Source organism: Gambusia affinis, linkage group LG22 (genome assembly GCF_019740435.1).
Source record: "Gambusia affinis linkage group LG22, SWU_Gaff_1.0, whole genome shotgun sequence".
In the NCBI taxonomy this organism is placed as follows: Eukaryota; Metazoa; Chordata; class Actinopteri; order Cyprinodontiformes; family Poeciliidae; genus Gambusia; species Gambusia affinis.
The window spans coordinates 1,633,871-1,649,198 of NC_057889.1; the positions used below are offsets into that span (position 1 = coordinate 1,633,871).

The following is a 15,328-nucleotide window of genomic DNA, read 5'->3' on the forward strand; positions in this document are numbered from 1 at the left end:
TGTCTATGTTTTTTATTTTTGCTTAACTTCAACAAATTCCCATATTTTACTTCCTGTTTTCTCTTCTCTCCTCCCACTTTCTGGACATTAACCAATAAGTGATCAGTAAATCCCTCATGCTCTACATCACTTCGTTTTATAAAAAACGAGTTCTTCAAAATAAAACAAAATATGTGTCAGAGATTTTATTTGCATTTAAAAGCAGGCAAACAACATTTGAAGCTTCTTATCTCAAACAAACAGCTTCTTAACGCATTTCAAATGGATTTAATACTAAATTTAACACAATTAAAAATTACTACTCATATGAAGATAACTCAAAACAAAAATATACTTTTGTACCGGCTAACGATTAAAATGAAGCTTTTTTAATGAACCATCATGGATGTGATGAAGCTCAGTGGAGAGCGGCGGCAGCAGAACGTTTTCCATCATTTTCATAATTCACTGAGTCGACATCAACAGCAAAACGAACCTCAGATACAAGCAGAGATTAACTGGATAAAACAGTTACAGAAACAAAATGAACATCTAACTAAAAATATCAAAGCATCACAAATGATACTACTGAGAAAATCATTTATAACAGCTTATACATTTATTACTAATAAAATATAACCGTTTTACAACATTATAGTTCAGTGAAAGTTGATTTTCTTCTAAGACGTTTCAAGGTAAAGACTGAAATTTATGCTGTGACATACTTTATCAAAATTGTGTTTGTTAAATCTGGACATTTGTTCATGACAAAGTAATTAGTAAAAAATGTCCATTTTGTTTTTGCTTGTTAAGGAAAAACAAAATGTCACTTTTTAAAACGTCAACTAATTTCCATATTTTACTTCCTGTTCTTTCTCTTCTCTCCTCCCACTTTCTGGACATTAACCAATGAGTGATCAGCAAATCGCTCATGATCTACATCACTTCCTTTTATAAAACATGAGTTCTCCAAAATAACACAACATATGCAAACAAACAACACATTTGCACATTTTATGCTTCTAATCTCAAACTGTTTAATTTAAATGATCAGCTTTAATACTTCTCTAGGATGTTTTTAATACATTAAACACAATAAATTTGAAGCAAATAAAATGTACTACTCAATGCAACATATTCTTTTGGATTGGTTTGCAGTTAAAATGAAGCTTTTTTAATGAACCATCATGGATGTGATGAAGCTCAGTAGAGAGCGGCGGCAGCAGAACGTTCTCCATCATTTTCATAATTCACTGAGTCGCCATCAACAGCAAAATGAACCTGAGAGAAAAAACAAGCAGAAATTAACTGGATAAAACAGTTACAGAAACAAAATGAATATTTTAAGAAAAATATCAAAACATGAGCAATTACTAATAAAATATAACAGTTTTACAACATTATAGTTCAATGAAAGTTGATTTTCTTCTAAGACGTTTCAAGGTAAAGACTAAAAAGGGAAAAAGATAAAAATCAATACTGTTGACATAATGTTTGTCATTTATAATCTATATATAAAATGTCTATGAATGTATTTTTCATGATTGTTTCTCTTACATTAACGTCTTTCTGAGGCTTTTTTCTTCCTGCAGTGAAAAACAGAATAAAGTAAGAAGTGTGTAAATTGTCTCCATTGTAGCTGAGTTTCCTCACCTCTGGTTCTGATGATACCAACAGTGATTCCAACCATCAGGATCAGTCCTGTGATCTTCAGAGTCAACATGATGAAGCTCAGAGGAGACGAGGCGGGGGGGCCTGAGGAGGAGACGGAGCAACAACCTGATGGGATCATTTTCATCTGATTTAGGAAGAAAATAGTTTGAACATGATGGTGGACTGAACATCAATCTGAGTGTCTGTGATTCTGGATCCACATTTAGAACCAAGGAGAACCTGAACCACCATCATGGAGAAGAAAACTGGAGATCTACATAAAAACTGTGGTGTGAAAAGTCAAAGTGTCCAAAATAATGACATTAAATTAGAAATCAATTGTTTGATCATAAGATTCAAAATAAATCAATGAGACATTTAACCAGAAGTTGATGTTTGTCAGTCCAAAATTTTAACTTATTCATAAAAATAAGACATCATACCTTCAGATCCATAGTGAGCTTCTATCTTCACTTTGTTTCCTTCAACAAACTGGCAGGTGAATCTTCTGCTGCTCTGAAGATTCACAGTCAGATAAGAAACACAACCAATCTGTCCTCCAGATTTATATTCATCATCTTCACCAGTCAGTTCACTTCCTGTCTCATCCAACCAGAGGAAACTTTTATCTGGACAAGAACCAAACTCTCCATCTCTCACCAAAGAACAGAGTAAAGTGAAATCTTCCTTTGCTGGATCAGCATCGGTAGGAGATGGAGAGACTGAAAGAAAACAAGAAATTCACATTTCATTACCAAGACTTTTCATAAAGAAAATCTTTTATATTTATGGTAACAATCAGCAGCTTTTCTATGGAAACATTGCAGACAAACATTTAATGATAAAATACTAAAATGAGCCATTGGAAATATAATTAAATATAATTAAATTATTTTCCCCACTGCAACATAAATAACATCATAAAGAGAGAAATGAACAGATTTCAGTCTCTAAAATCAGACAGATCCAGTTCCAGTCCTGACAAAAACACATCAGGATCTAAACAGTAAGATCTATAAAAGACTGAAATCAGCAGGTAGAGTCATTAGTTTAGATTACTTACTGATCATCATGTTTAGATACACATCTGTATTATATCCACAGCTGTAACGTCCAACATCTTCAGCTGTGATGTTGTTGATGATCAGAGAACATTTTCTGTCCAAACTCATCCTGGCAGAACGAGGTGAACTCTGAACCATTCCTCTATGAACTTCCTGTTTCCTGTTCATGTTTTTATTACTCTGATAAATCCAGTCAACAGAGGAACATGAGTCGGATGATGAAGGTCTGTTACAGGGCAGAACAGCTTCATCTCCTGCTCTGTGGTAGAGATGGACTGGAAAAAACATTCAGAGAAATATTTTACTATTAATTTAGTTAATAATACAAGATCAGTTTCTGTGATCTTCTGCCTGAATTCAGTGGAAATAAAATACATGTTTAAAAAAATAAAATATATTCAATAGAAACAATTCACGATTCTGAAAGAAAATCCAGAAACTTCAAAATCTCACATAAGTTTGTTAGTTTGAATTTCTTTTATTTGCATTAAAACTTTATTTTCTCCTGAAGAACTGGATGATTTATTGTTAAAACTCAGTTTATTATCCAACCTGGAAACTGACCAACATGTGACTCTCAGTCTGAAGTCTCTGTGAGGATTTCTGTCTTTAACACACTGATCTGTCTCTTCTGTCTCTAACAGACTCTAAAAGTTGCTGCTCTGTTCTGGTGTCACTTTTTAAAGGTTCCCTACAAAACGCTGCACTGGTCACTTTGTTCCACACAAACATTCAGACGGTTCACTGATCAGTTCAGTGAATCTGTTTCACTTTACAAAATAATAATAATACTTTTTTATTTTGTTATTCAAGCTTAATGATTCTGTTATCACTCAGCAGAGTGACATAAATCAGAATTCATATTATTACTATGAATCTCACTCAGTATCTGTAAATTAATTGAATATTTGTAACAACAGTCTTTGTCCTCTTTGCTTTCATGCAGGATGTTTCACTGATCTTAAGCTGCAGCAGAAAAATAAAAAAGTTCTGAACCTTTTTTATCTCAGAGGAGAAAATCAAGTTTTATTTCAGATAGAAAACTAGTTTTGAAAATATACTGTAATCTGTCTACAAAGACAAATGAAAACATATAAAAAATATAAATAATCACATAAAATAGTAGAAATTCCTGCTGTTTATCTAATTTAGTCTGAAGAAAAAAAGACATCATACCTTGTCTGATCACATGATGTGTGTATTGAACTTCAACCTTCACTTCATTTCCTTCAACAAACTGGCAGGTGAATCTTCTGTTGGTGTCGCTCTGATGCTTCACAGTTAGAGAAGAAAAACATCTTTGTCTTGAGCTGCGATCATCATTTTTACTGGTCAGTTCACTTCCTGTCTCATCAAACCAGCGGAAACTTTTCTGTGGACAAGAAGTCAATCCTCCATATCTCCACAGAGAACATTGTAATGTGAAATCTTCCTTTGTTGGATCAGCATCTGAAACTGAAGGAAAAAATACAAATACAGTTTTCTCTAAAATATGTTAAAGTAACTTTCTCAGAGGTGAGAACTTTAATAAAGTCTTAGACTCTCAGGCTGCAGAATGCAGAATATAAAATAAATAACAAAAATAACTTTTTTTGTAATGTTTTTCCATTTTACATGATTATTGATCTACATTATTATTACAGATCTGATCAGGTTTTGATCAGCTTGATGGAAGAAAACAAGTTATATAGAAAGTTGATTATTCAAACTTTGATCAAACATTGAACAATAAAAGATAAACTGATTAAATCTAAACTGAGCACAATGTTCACTCTAATGAGCCGACTTCGTGATGTCATCACAGCTTGGCCCCGCCCCCAGCTCAAACAGGAAGTAGAAGAAACGACAGAGGTTGGCTGGGAAAAATACAAACCTGATTGCAAGCTTCATTTCAGACTGTGTGGACTGATGGGTAATGTTTACTTGAATCTAAATAAATGATTGTTTCTCTGACTGAACAACATCTGAACTTCTGACTGCATCAGGTCACTGAGAGGTTCCCTCATGTTAAAGTCCAAAGAAGTTCAAGGTTTCAGAGAAAAAGGAAATCAGAACTGATGATGTCAGAAACATCTGTCCAACATTTCACCAAGTTGATCAGAAGGAAACAGTCTGAGTGTTAAAACATTCAGGTTTTCATACTTACTGGTTAAAACATTCAGAAAGACACCATCTATTGTGAATCCAGAACCAGGTATACAGCCGTAGAGTCCAGCATCATCAGCAGTGATGTTGTTGATCATCAGAGAGCAACTATTGTCCAAATTTAACCTGGAAGCTCGAGATGAACTCTGATCAACTTTTCCATTTTTAACCTCTGTGCGATGTGGGCTCATATCTCTGTTGTAAAGCCAGTTAATAATGGAGCATAAATAATATGATGAAGGACTGTTACAAGGTAGAACAACATTTTCTCCTTCTCTGTGATACAGATGAATTTTTCCTCTGGTTCCTGCAGCAGAAACAAAAACACATTAAAGTTTTACAGATTTCATTCTTCACCAAATAATCATGAAGGTGAAATTAGAAATGTTTTATTCATCTTGTTTCCCTGGTGTTGAATTATTTTTACATTGTTCAGTCTTGATGACAATAAAATAAAATTTCACTCATAAATGCCATAAATATTGATTTTATAGTTATTATAAGTTAATGTCGCCATAAAAAATAAAAGTTTTTTTTACTTTTTCTCTTCTTGATGTGAAAGAAAACAGATCTTTACCTTCAAACTGAAGCACAACGACCAGAACCAGAACCAGAACCAACATCTCCTGTCCGTCTATCAGCTGCTGAACTGAGAGACTTTTCTCTGCTGCTGATCTGAAAATACTGATCATATTTCCTCTTTGTGACTGAAATAAAAGATAAAAACAGATTCACACCAACACCCAACATGTATCCTGTAACTATGATGTCGTAACATTTGGGTTTTTTAGAAACTGACAAAAAACCAGAGATAGAAGGAAGTAGTTGTACAAACTTTATCTAGTAATAAACGTTTTAATAATTTTTAAATGATTCACTTTGTAACACTGAGAATTAAAGTGAGAAATGGTCGGGGGATCTAATTGTCAAGAACATAAAACAATGTTGTTTTTTTATTTTTATTATTTTCTATACAGCTTGTGTTCATTTCCTTCATAAAGAGGAACTATGACTGACACTAATGAGCTGCAGTCAGTCCACTAACAGCAGCAGCTCTGAGACTCTGCAGACAGAGAATCAAACCGAGTCAGAACAGAATCCAATCAGGTCCAACTGGATCCTTCCAGCAGAGGCTTCAGACTCAGGCAGTGGGTCACATTTGGTCCATGAGAACATTCAGCATGTCTGCTAGAGCTGGATCACTGGGAACCAACCATTCACTGTTTATACTACATATCCCAGAATGCTCTGCTGCTGAGTTAGATAGATCTCAAGACCCACATGCGCCCTCTACTGGTGACAGTTAGTATTGACCTGATGCTCCATTAGTTCAAAATGTTTCACTGTGTAATTAAATCTCCCAGTTTCTAATTTCCAGTCAATAAAAACCAAATAGAGGCTCAACACTCCCTGATATAAACCTAAACCAGCAGAAAATGAAACAAAACTAAATAAACTTTGGCTGCAGGCCTGATGTGATGCTGAAGAGTGGAGAATGTGAAAACTTCCTCCACAGTCCAGCTTCTCAGTCCCAGAGGAAACTCTGAGAGTCGACTCGTCTCTCTGCATTACGCTCAACTTCACCAGCTTCCATCACGGAGACATGAGTTAGGTCACTTCCTGTTAGCTAGGCTAGGTTAGCCTCACTGCAGTCAGTGTGTATTGACTTTGCTAATCAATGCTAACGCATCAGCAGTCAATAAAAATCAAACTCAGAACTGATGTTCTGTCAACTCCATGTTGAAATAATCACAGCAGGTTAAAACATGATGGAGAGTTAAAATCTGTAGGAAGAATTTTGAGTTTAAAGATTAAAACATCAAGAAGACACTAACAAACTTTGACAGCTTAAAATCAGTGGAAGAAAATCTGATGAAGTTATAAATTATTATTGGATTGAAACACCTCCAACAGACAGTCTTTATTTTTAGTGACCAAAAAAGAGATTTGAATCAGCTAGCACAAAAAAAAAAAAGGTTTTAAACACAATGACAAGCTAATATTTTATTTTATTTCATTTCTACCTGAAAAGGGGGATTTTGAAGTTTCTTTCAGAACAGGTTGCCATTTATTTGGGATGTTAGATTTCTGAACATCTGCTTGCTGTGCCTTAATATATATATTCAAGAATACAAGTAATGTAAACATGTAGATGTAGAAGCAAACATAGATGAAGCATCAAAATAAAGGATTATTTTTGTATGAACTGTAACTGATGTGATGAAGCTCAGTGGAGAGCGGCGGCAGCAGAACGTTCTCCATCATTTTCATAATTCACTGAGTCGTCATCAACAGCAAAACGAACCTGAGAGAAAAAACAAGCAGAAATTAACTGGATAAAACAGTTACAGAAACAAAATGAATATTTTAAGAAAAATATCAAAACATGAGCAATTACTAATAAAATATAACAGTTTTACAACATTATAGTTCAATGAAAGTTGATTTTCTTCTAAGACGTTTCAAGGTAAAGACTAAAAAGGGAAAAAGATAAAAATCAATACTGTTGACATAATGTTTGTCATTTATAATCTATATATAAAATGTCTATGAATGTATTTTTCATGATTGTTTCTCTTACATTAACGTCTTTCTGAGGCTTTTTTCTTCCTGCAGTGAAAAACAGAATAAAGTGATTAAAGTAAGAAGTGTGTAAATTGTCTCCATTGTAGCTGAGTTTCCTCACCTCTGGTTCTGATGATACCAACAGTGATTCCAACCATCAGGATCAGTCCTGTGATCTTCAGAGTCAACATGATGAAGCTCAGAGGAGACGAGGCGGGGGGGCCTGAGGAGGAGACGGAGCAACAACCTGATGGGATCATTTTCATCTGATTTAGGAAGAAAATAGTTTGAACATGATGGTCGACTGAACATCAATCTGAGTGTCTGTGATTCTGGATCCACATTTAGAACCAAGGAGAACCTGAACCACCATCATGGAGAAGAAAACTGGAGATCTACATAAAAACTGTGGTGTGAAAAGTTAAAGTGTCCAAAATAATGACATTAAATTATAAATATATTGTTTAATCATAAGATGAAATAAATCAATAAATTTATTGCAAAATGTTGCAAAGAATGTTGTTCATTGCAACATTTTAACTTATTCATAAAAATATGACATCATACCTTCAGATCCATAGTGAGCTTCTATCTTCACTTTGTTTCCTTCAACAAACTGGCAGGTGAATCTTCTGCTGCTCTGAAGATTCACAGTCAGACTAGAAACACAACCAAACTGTCCTCCATATTTATATCCATCACCTTCACCAGTCAGTTCACTTCCTGTCTCGTTCAACCAGAGGAAACTTTTATCTGGACAAGATTCTAATGAACTGGATTTCAACAGAGAACAGAATAATGTGATCTCTTCATTCTTTGTTGGATCAACAGCTGGAGGAGATGAAGAGACTGAAAGAAAACAAGACAACCTATCAGAATTAAATATTTTCTATAAAGAGAAACCAAACAGCAACTTTCATTTCTATTGTCTTGAATGGTTGCTGTTCTGTAAAAACAATGCAGACAAACATCTGGCAATAATTATGAAGGTCGGCATTTGGTGGTACACTGTAAAATGTAAAAGTAAAGTGTACTCAAAAAGAAAAGTGACCTGAACTCATTCCAGCTTACTCTGTTGACTATACTAACTTAAACTTAGCAAAGACAACTTTCTACTGAGGCAAGTAATCAAACTCATCAGCAGCAAGTAACCCAAACTTGGAGTTATGAGTGAGCAAAACGCATCTGCATAACCAGCAGAAAACTCGGCATCATTCGGCAGCTTTCGTTGAACGCACATGCGCATTGGACACTGACGAGTGACGACGTGTTTGAAAGAAGCGCCAAACTGTCAACAATACGGCGGTTGCTGTTTTGTCACGGTAAGTCCCACTGTTTTTTAGCAAACTTATATTCGTTATCTCGGCCATATAATTCATCCGTAAGTCCAGGTTTTGAGGTTAACTTTATGTGTAATGATTTAGCGATGCCTGGGACCAACGTTAGTCGAAAATATCATGTTTATTTAGTGGCAACAAGATGGAGCGGCAGTGCAAAAAAGCTGTCCGGGGTGCAAAACAAAAAAAGGAAAAGGGATAAGGTTAAAGATGTTGGCGGGTTAAAAAAGCCGCTGTACTGTTATAGAAGGCTTATGATGAGTAGACTGCCATAGGTGGGACAGCTGTAAACTGTAGGAGAAGCAGCCGTGATGAAGAAGTGTAGGGTCACCAGATTTGGGTTTCTGAAAAGGAGGACACTTCTTTTTTTGTTGGCGGGGGGTTAGAATCGGCAACGGGGGGTGGAGATGGGGGAGACGGGGGGCGGGGGGGAACATGTGTGTACATGTGCTGCCGATTTCTTTGCCATACAAAGAAACCTGGAATGGAGTAGTGGAACGGAGTGGCAATGTAATCACAATGCACTGTAATCTATGTAATGTGTTTTGAGGCAGTTGACCAAAATCCCGGACGATTTTTAAATTCCCCCCCGACATTTTTTAGGTCTGAAAAGTAGGACATGTCCGGGAAAAAGAGGACGTCTGGTCACCCTAAAGAAGTGTTATGTTGATATGTAATTGTGGTGTTACTTCTATTGTTGTTAGGACTGCGAAGACCCAGACGTGTCTCACACCCCCATTGGGATCCTGACCATCATTCCTGAGGACAGGCAGGCCTCCACTGACTCACTGCACCTCCAGTCTTCAAGAACTGCCATCATTTTGGAAGGAAGTCTTGTCATGAATGATCTTGGGAATCTTCCACATGCCATGTGTTTGCTCTTTGGACTTATTTATTCTCTGAATTTGGAGTACCCTCAACAACTGAAGAACACCTTTGACCTCATCCAAAGGGTGCTTCTGTCACTTGGACATAAATCCCTAAAACCAAAAATACAATCACTCAAAAATCTTCTGATGCAATGAGTGAATGTGATGTGACATTATGGATCAACGTTGATACCTTTACCCTTATTGGAAAAGTGATTTTTATTTCTTGTTTGATTCTTTTTTTGTTGGAGAGAGCATCATTGCATTTGCAGACTACTAAATGGTTTTATGTTAATGAGGAGAAACATTACTTCACTTCACTACTTCACTATTTGCTTTATCAATGTTATGATAAATGTTGGGCTCTAGTATTGAGAATTTAGTTTTTGTTTCACACCAGTCAACTAAGACATTTAAGCAGGGATTCTCAAAGTTTTAAAGACTGAGGGCCATTTGTAGGATTCAATATTAGATTGAAGGCTACCCTAGAAAAAAAGTCATGTCATTTTTTTCCCTAAAAAAAGTCTATGGAAAACTTTGTTTCCAGGTTAGTGTGTATGTAACCACACTTGAGAACCTTGTATTTAAGGTAAACTTGTTTAATTATTAAACATTTTTTTCCATTCAAACTGTTGTCTGTTGGCTCTTTGTTCCAATAACTTAACACTTTTGGTTCATCTTACTTGAACATATCAAGGCAATTGGTTTCCTGATATTTTGCAAGTAATGTGAACTCTTAAATGTGTAAGCATAACTTATTTTTATGAGTACTGCTTAATTGACATAACTCACAATTTGAAGTAGTCATAATTGACATTTTATAGTCAACTTTACTAATGATTTTGAGTTAACGGCACTCAAGTTTACTGCCATTGCATGAGTTGTCTGAATGAATATTTTACAGTTAACCCAATTAATGATTTTGAGTTAACGGCACTCAGGTTTACTGCCTTTATCTGAGTGGTCTAAACATAGTTATTTTTAGCAATAACACCTTAAAATGAATTAGCTACTTTACTTGAAGATTTTGAGGCAATCGGTTTCCTAACTTTTTTTAAGTAAAGTGAACTTATTACATTTTACAGTGTATAACTAAATAATCTTCACCACTCCAACATAAATAACATCATAATGAGAGAACTGAACAGATTTCAGTCTCTAAAATCAGACAGATCCAGTTCCAGTCCTGACAAAAACACATCAAGATCTAAACAGTCAGATCTTTAACAGACTGAAATCAGCAGGTAGAGTCATTAGTTTAGATTACTTACTGATCAGCATGTTTAGATACACATCTGTATTATATCCACAGCTGTAACGTCCAACATCTTCAGCTGTGATGTTGTTGATGATCAGAGAACAGTTTCTGTCCAAACTCATCCTGGCAGAACGAGGTGAACTCTGAACCATTCCTCTATGAACTTCCTGTTTCCTGATCTTGTTTTTATTTCTCTGATAAATCCAGTCAACAGAGGAGCATGAGTCGGATGATGAAGGTCTGTTACAGGGCAGAACAGCTTCATCTCCTGCTCTGTGGTAGAGATGGATTATACCTGAACTGCTACCTGTAGAAAAAAAACCACATTCAGAAACATTTTATTATACTTTAATATAATAATTATCTCTGTGTTTTTCTGCCTGTATTTACTTCCAAAGGAGAATCTATTTAAAGTAAAAAAATAAAAATAAAAATGCTTTTTTAAAAATAATATTTTAACAAAGGAAAATTATTTTTCTTTGTTAACAAAGAAAATAACAATGGAAACCCCAAATTTTTCTCTTCTAAATGTAGAAATAAAAATTTATTTATTTACATTTTGGCTATTTGTTGTTCCGTTTTAGTCATAAAACTATTTTTTACCGCAGGTCTAAAAAAGACAACAAAAAACATAAATTGTACAAGAAAATTTGCATAAATTCTGACTTTATTATTTATAGTTAACGATTCAAAAGTAAGAAAAGAAAAAAAAATCTAAATCTGAAATATCTTCAGTTATCACTTCTTGCTTTCATCCATTTTCATGTTATTGTGAACATAAATCCCTGTTAGAACCACTTCATGTAAAACTCTGGCTTTAATTCTGTAGTGATAAATTTGTCCTCTTTCTTTCATAAAGCTTATTTAACTGGTTTAAACTACAGGAAATGATAAAAATGGTTTGAGTCTTATTAGTCTGGCTTGTTTCAGGTGGAAAACTACATAAGAGCATTAGGGCCACTGAAAAACAACAAACAAAAAATAATTCAGACTTTAATCTCTAAATTCTGAGAAAAAAGTCAAAATTCTTTTATTTATTGGCCTTCATCCTCTTCCATAGAAAACTTGTTTAGATTTTATTGCTAAAATATTTAAAGATTAAAAAGAGCCTTAAAATGTAAAATGATATCTAATAGTTATGTAGATGTATATATGTAATGTGTAATCATGATTTTATAAAATGGATGTGTTTACATGTATGTACATGTTTGTATGTACTTTTGTATGTATATCTATATGGAAATAAAGAGAATCAATGAATATTTAACAAATAAATCACAAAATCCTGGAATTTCCTGCAGTTTTTCTCATTTACTGTTAATAAAAGTCATCATACCTTTAAATCTTCGTGGTGTGTGTTTTATTTCAACCTTCACTCTGTTTCCTTCAACAAACTGGCAGGTGTAGTTTCTGTTTTTGTCGCTCTGATCCTTCACAGTTAGAGAGGAAAGACAGACTGTTGGTCCTCTTAACTCCAACCAAACACCTTCAGTGAGTTCAGTTCCTGTTTCATCCAACCAGCGGAAACTGTTCTCTGGACAAAGATCCAGCCCATCGTATCTCCGCAGAGAACAGTAAAATGTTTTTGATGAACGGGAAAAATATGGTGGATAATCTGTAAGAAATAAAAACTGTTGTCTCAGTCTGAGAGATGTTAAAGAAACTTTCTCTAAAGTGAGAATCTTAACAAAGGGTTAAGTGTCTCAGGCTGCAGACAGTAGATTAAAAAATTAATAAATAGTAACAAAAACATTTTGATAAATCTTTAGATTTTGTCTTCTTGTCTCTTGATGACTGATCTGATCTAATATTTCAGATCTCAGCAGGTTTTCATCAGCATGATGGAAAAAAACAAGAAATCTTTAAAATAAATGATTCAGTAGTTTAAGCAAACACTGAACCATCATAAGAGACAAACTGATTAAATCTAAACATCCTCTGCAGCCACATAACGTTCACTCTGATGAGCCGACTTCCTGATGTCATCACAGTTTGGCCCCGCCCCCAACTCAGACAGGAAGGAGCAGAAACACAGCAGAGGTGTTGACAGGTTAAATCATTCAGGTTTACATACTCACTGCTTAAAACATTCAGATACACAAAACCATCAGAGGAGGCATCAGAACCAGGTCTACAGGTGTAGAGTCCAGCATCATCATCATCGACGTATTCCATGATCAGAGAGCAGCTGCTGCTCACATTAAACTTGGAAACTCGATGTGAAATCTGATCATCTGCTCCGCTCCAAACCTTCTCCTGAGTATTTTGGTTTTTATCTCTGCTGTAAAACCAGGTAGCATCAGAGCATGAGGAAAGCGATGAAGGACTGTTACAAGGTAGAACAACATTTTCTCTCATTCTGTGATACAGATGAATTTCTCCTCCTCTGGTTCCTGCAGCAGAAACAAAAACATTCAAGTTCGAAACATTTCTTCATTCACAAACACACCCATGAAGGTGAAATTAAAATTGTATAGTTATTTATTTATGCTATAAATGTTTGATTTATTGTTAAAACATTCTATTTTCTACCTTTTAAGAAGCGATTCTAGACATGTTTACAACAGTAATCAGCATTTTAATCCTTGAAAATGTTTCTATATATTTGATCCAAAACTGATAAACTAAAACACAACTTGTTGTAAAATACAGAAATAAACCAAAACGTCTTTTAATTTTTCTCATCTTCATGTGAAAGAAAACAGATTTTTACCTTCAAACTGAAGCACAACGACCAGAACCAGAACCAGAACCAACATCTCCTGTCCGTCTATCAGCTGCTGAACTGAGAGAATTTTCTCTGCTGCAGATTTGAAAATACTGATCATATTTCCTCTTAGTGGCTGAAATAAAGATTGAAATCAAATTTACATTCACACCCATTATGCCACTTTTATCAACTTGATCATTTCCAGGAACCGACAGAAAACCATCAAAAATAGCAACCGGCAAAACTTTAGTTAGAAATTAAATTTAAACTACATTTAACTCTTTCACTCAAATCAACTAAAGTGAACCATGTTTTATCTGAGGGATCTGCTGGTGAAGAACATAAAAACAAAGTTTTATTTCTTGCTCTTTAACAGTATATTTTTGTACAAACTGTTCTACTTTCCTGTCTGAGCAGTCAGAGATAAACTGATGAATATTAATGAGCTGCAGTCAGTCCACTAACACCAGCAGCTCAGAGTCAGAGAATTAAACCGAGTCAGAACAGAATCAAAACAGGTCCAACTGGATTCTTACAGCAGAAAACAGAAATATTTTAGAATAAAAGTATTTTATACTCTAATTCTATTATTAGTGGTGAATGTTTACGTTAGCATCCAGCACTTATACTACAAATCCCAGAATGCTTTGCTGCCCAGTTGGCCATCTATAAGCCTCCTCTTCTGCTGAATTAATTTTGACCTGATGCTACAACCAGTCAGACCAGTAGAAGAAGAAATGCCAGCTGTCTGGACCAGAGTCCATCAGAACAGATCAGAGAATCAAACTGAGCTTCAATGATTGTTTCCTTCATGAACTTTTTTGATACTTTAACATCTGGACATTGATTAAATTATTATCATTATTAAAGGTGAAATAGTTTTGATTTGGTTTAAGAAATGAATACAACAGACAGTTTTGGTCATTTGACGTGTCATTTAAAAGTAATTTTGAAGTTTATTTGAAACTGATCTGCATCAAAGTGAGATTATTGAGTCTTCTGCATCTGATTGGCTGTTCAGTAGCGTTATGGCGTGTATAAAACACTGATACAGCAACTTAGTGCTGTGTCACGACTCTGTTATCTGATCAAGTAAAAACAGATCAGAAGAATATCAACACAACACCATGTAGCCTCCTACTCCTATTGAAGTAGTTCAGTTCAGAGTTCACTAAAACCTCTAAACTCAACATAAAACACAATTAATAAATGTGTCGTACAACTACTTTATATACTTTAATTATCTTGATTCTACCTGACTTCACGTTATCAGTGCAGCAGCTCCTTAATGTTGTCAACACTGTTATGACTGTGATCAATAAACAGATTGAACTTCAGTGCTGAAGATTTATCATGTAACACACATTGGCTCATTTCAAAGTCAAAATATTAATTTAGGAGCAACCAAACATTGGACAGGTTTAAAGATTAGAGTCTTTAAATGTGCATAAATATACAACATAATCTTTAGATTATATTAATTGTACACAAATATAATTAATTACAATCCAAATTATTTCATACAATATTAATACCCAAATTAAACGAAATGCCACTTTTTAAAAACTTCAACTAATCCTCATATTTTACTTCCTGTCTTTTCTCTTCTCTCCTCCCACTTTCTGAATATTAACCAATGAGTGATCAGTAAATCCCTCATGCTCTACATCACTTCCTTTCATTAAATAAGTTCTTTAAAATTAAAGCAAATATGCAAAAAAGCTTTTATTTGCACTAAAAAGGAAGCA

At 34.7% G+C, this 15,328-nt stretch overlaps 1 protein-coding gene across 4 annotated transcripts; it reads right to left on the reverse strand.

The window, feature by feature from the left end:
• Positions 1-493: 493 nt before the first annotated feature.
• LOC122825664 lies at positions 494-5,573 on the reverse strand. Of its 4 annotated transcripts, XM_044107166.1 has the most exons (8): positions 5,419-5,573; positions 4,843-5,148; positions 3,873-4,151; positions 2,696-2,971; positions 2,076-2,354; positions 1,633-1,734; positions 1,537-1,565; positions 494-1,260 (listed from the first exon to the last, which is right to left on the reverse strand). In XM_044107166.1, the coding sequence occupies exons 1-8, from the start codon at positions 5,531-5,533 to the stop codon at positions 1,183-1,185; spliced, it is 1,464 nt and encodes a 487-aa protein (XP_043963101.1). In that variant the 5' UTR covers positions 5,534-5,573; the 3' UTR covers positions 494-1,182. The 4 variants fall into 4 exon arrangements, with proteins under 4 accessions (XP_043963101.1, XP_043963102.1, XP_043963104.1 ...); XM_044107167.1 differs by lacking the exons at positions 2,696-2,971; positions 3,873-4,151; XM_044107169.1 differs by lacking the exons at positions 3,873-4,151; positions 4,843-5,148; positions 5,419-5,573 and adding an exon at positions 3,261-3,418.
• Positions 5,574-15,328: the final 9,755 nt, after the last annotated feature.

Bases quoted from the DNA above. Each gene is read 5' to 3' on its own strand.
- LOC122825664 (XM_044107166.1), bottom strand. From the start codon at position 5,533: ATGATCAGTATTTTCAGATCAGCAGCAGAGAAAAGTCTCTCAGTTCAG. The intron at 2,355-2,695 runs GTAAGTAATCTA...GTTTTCTTTCAG, and splicing joins GTATCTAAACATGATGATCA to TCTCTCCATCTCCTACCGAT. The intron at 1,735-2,075 runs GTATGATGTCTT...TCTCCTCCTCAG, and splicing joins AGCTCACTATGGATCTGAAG to GCCCCCCCGCCTCGTCTCCT.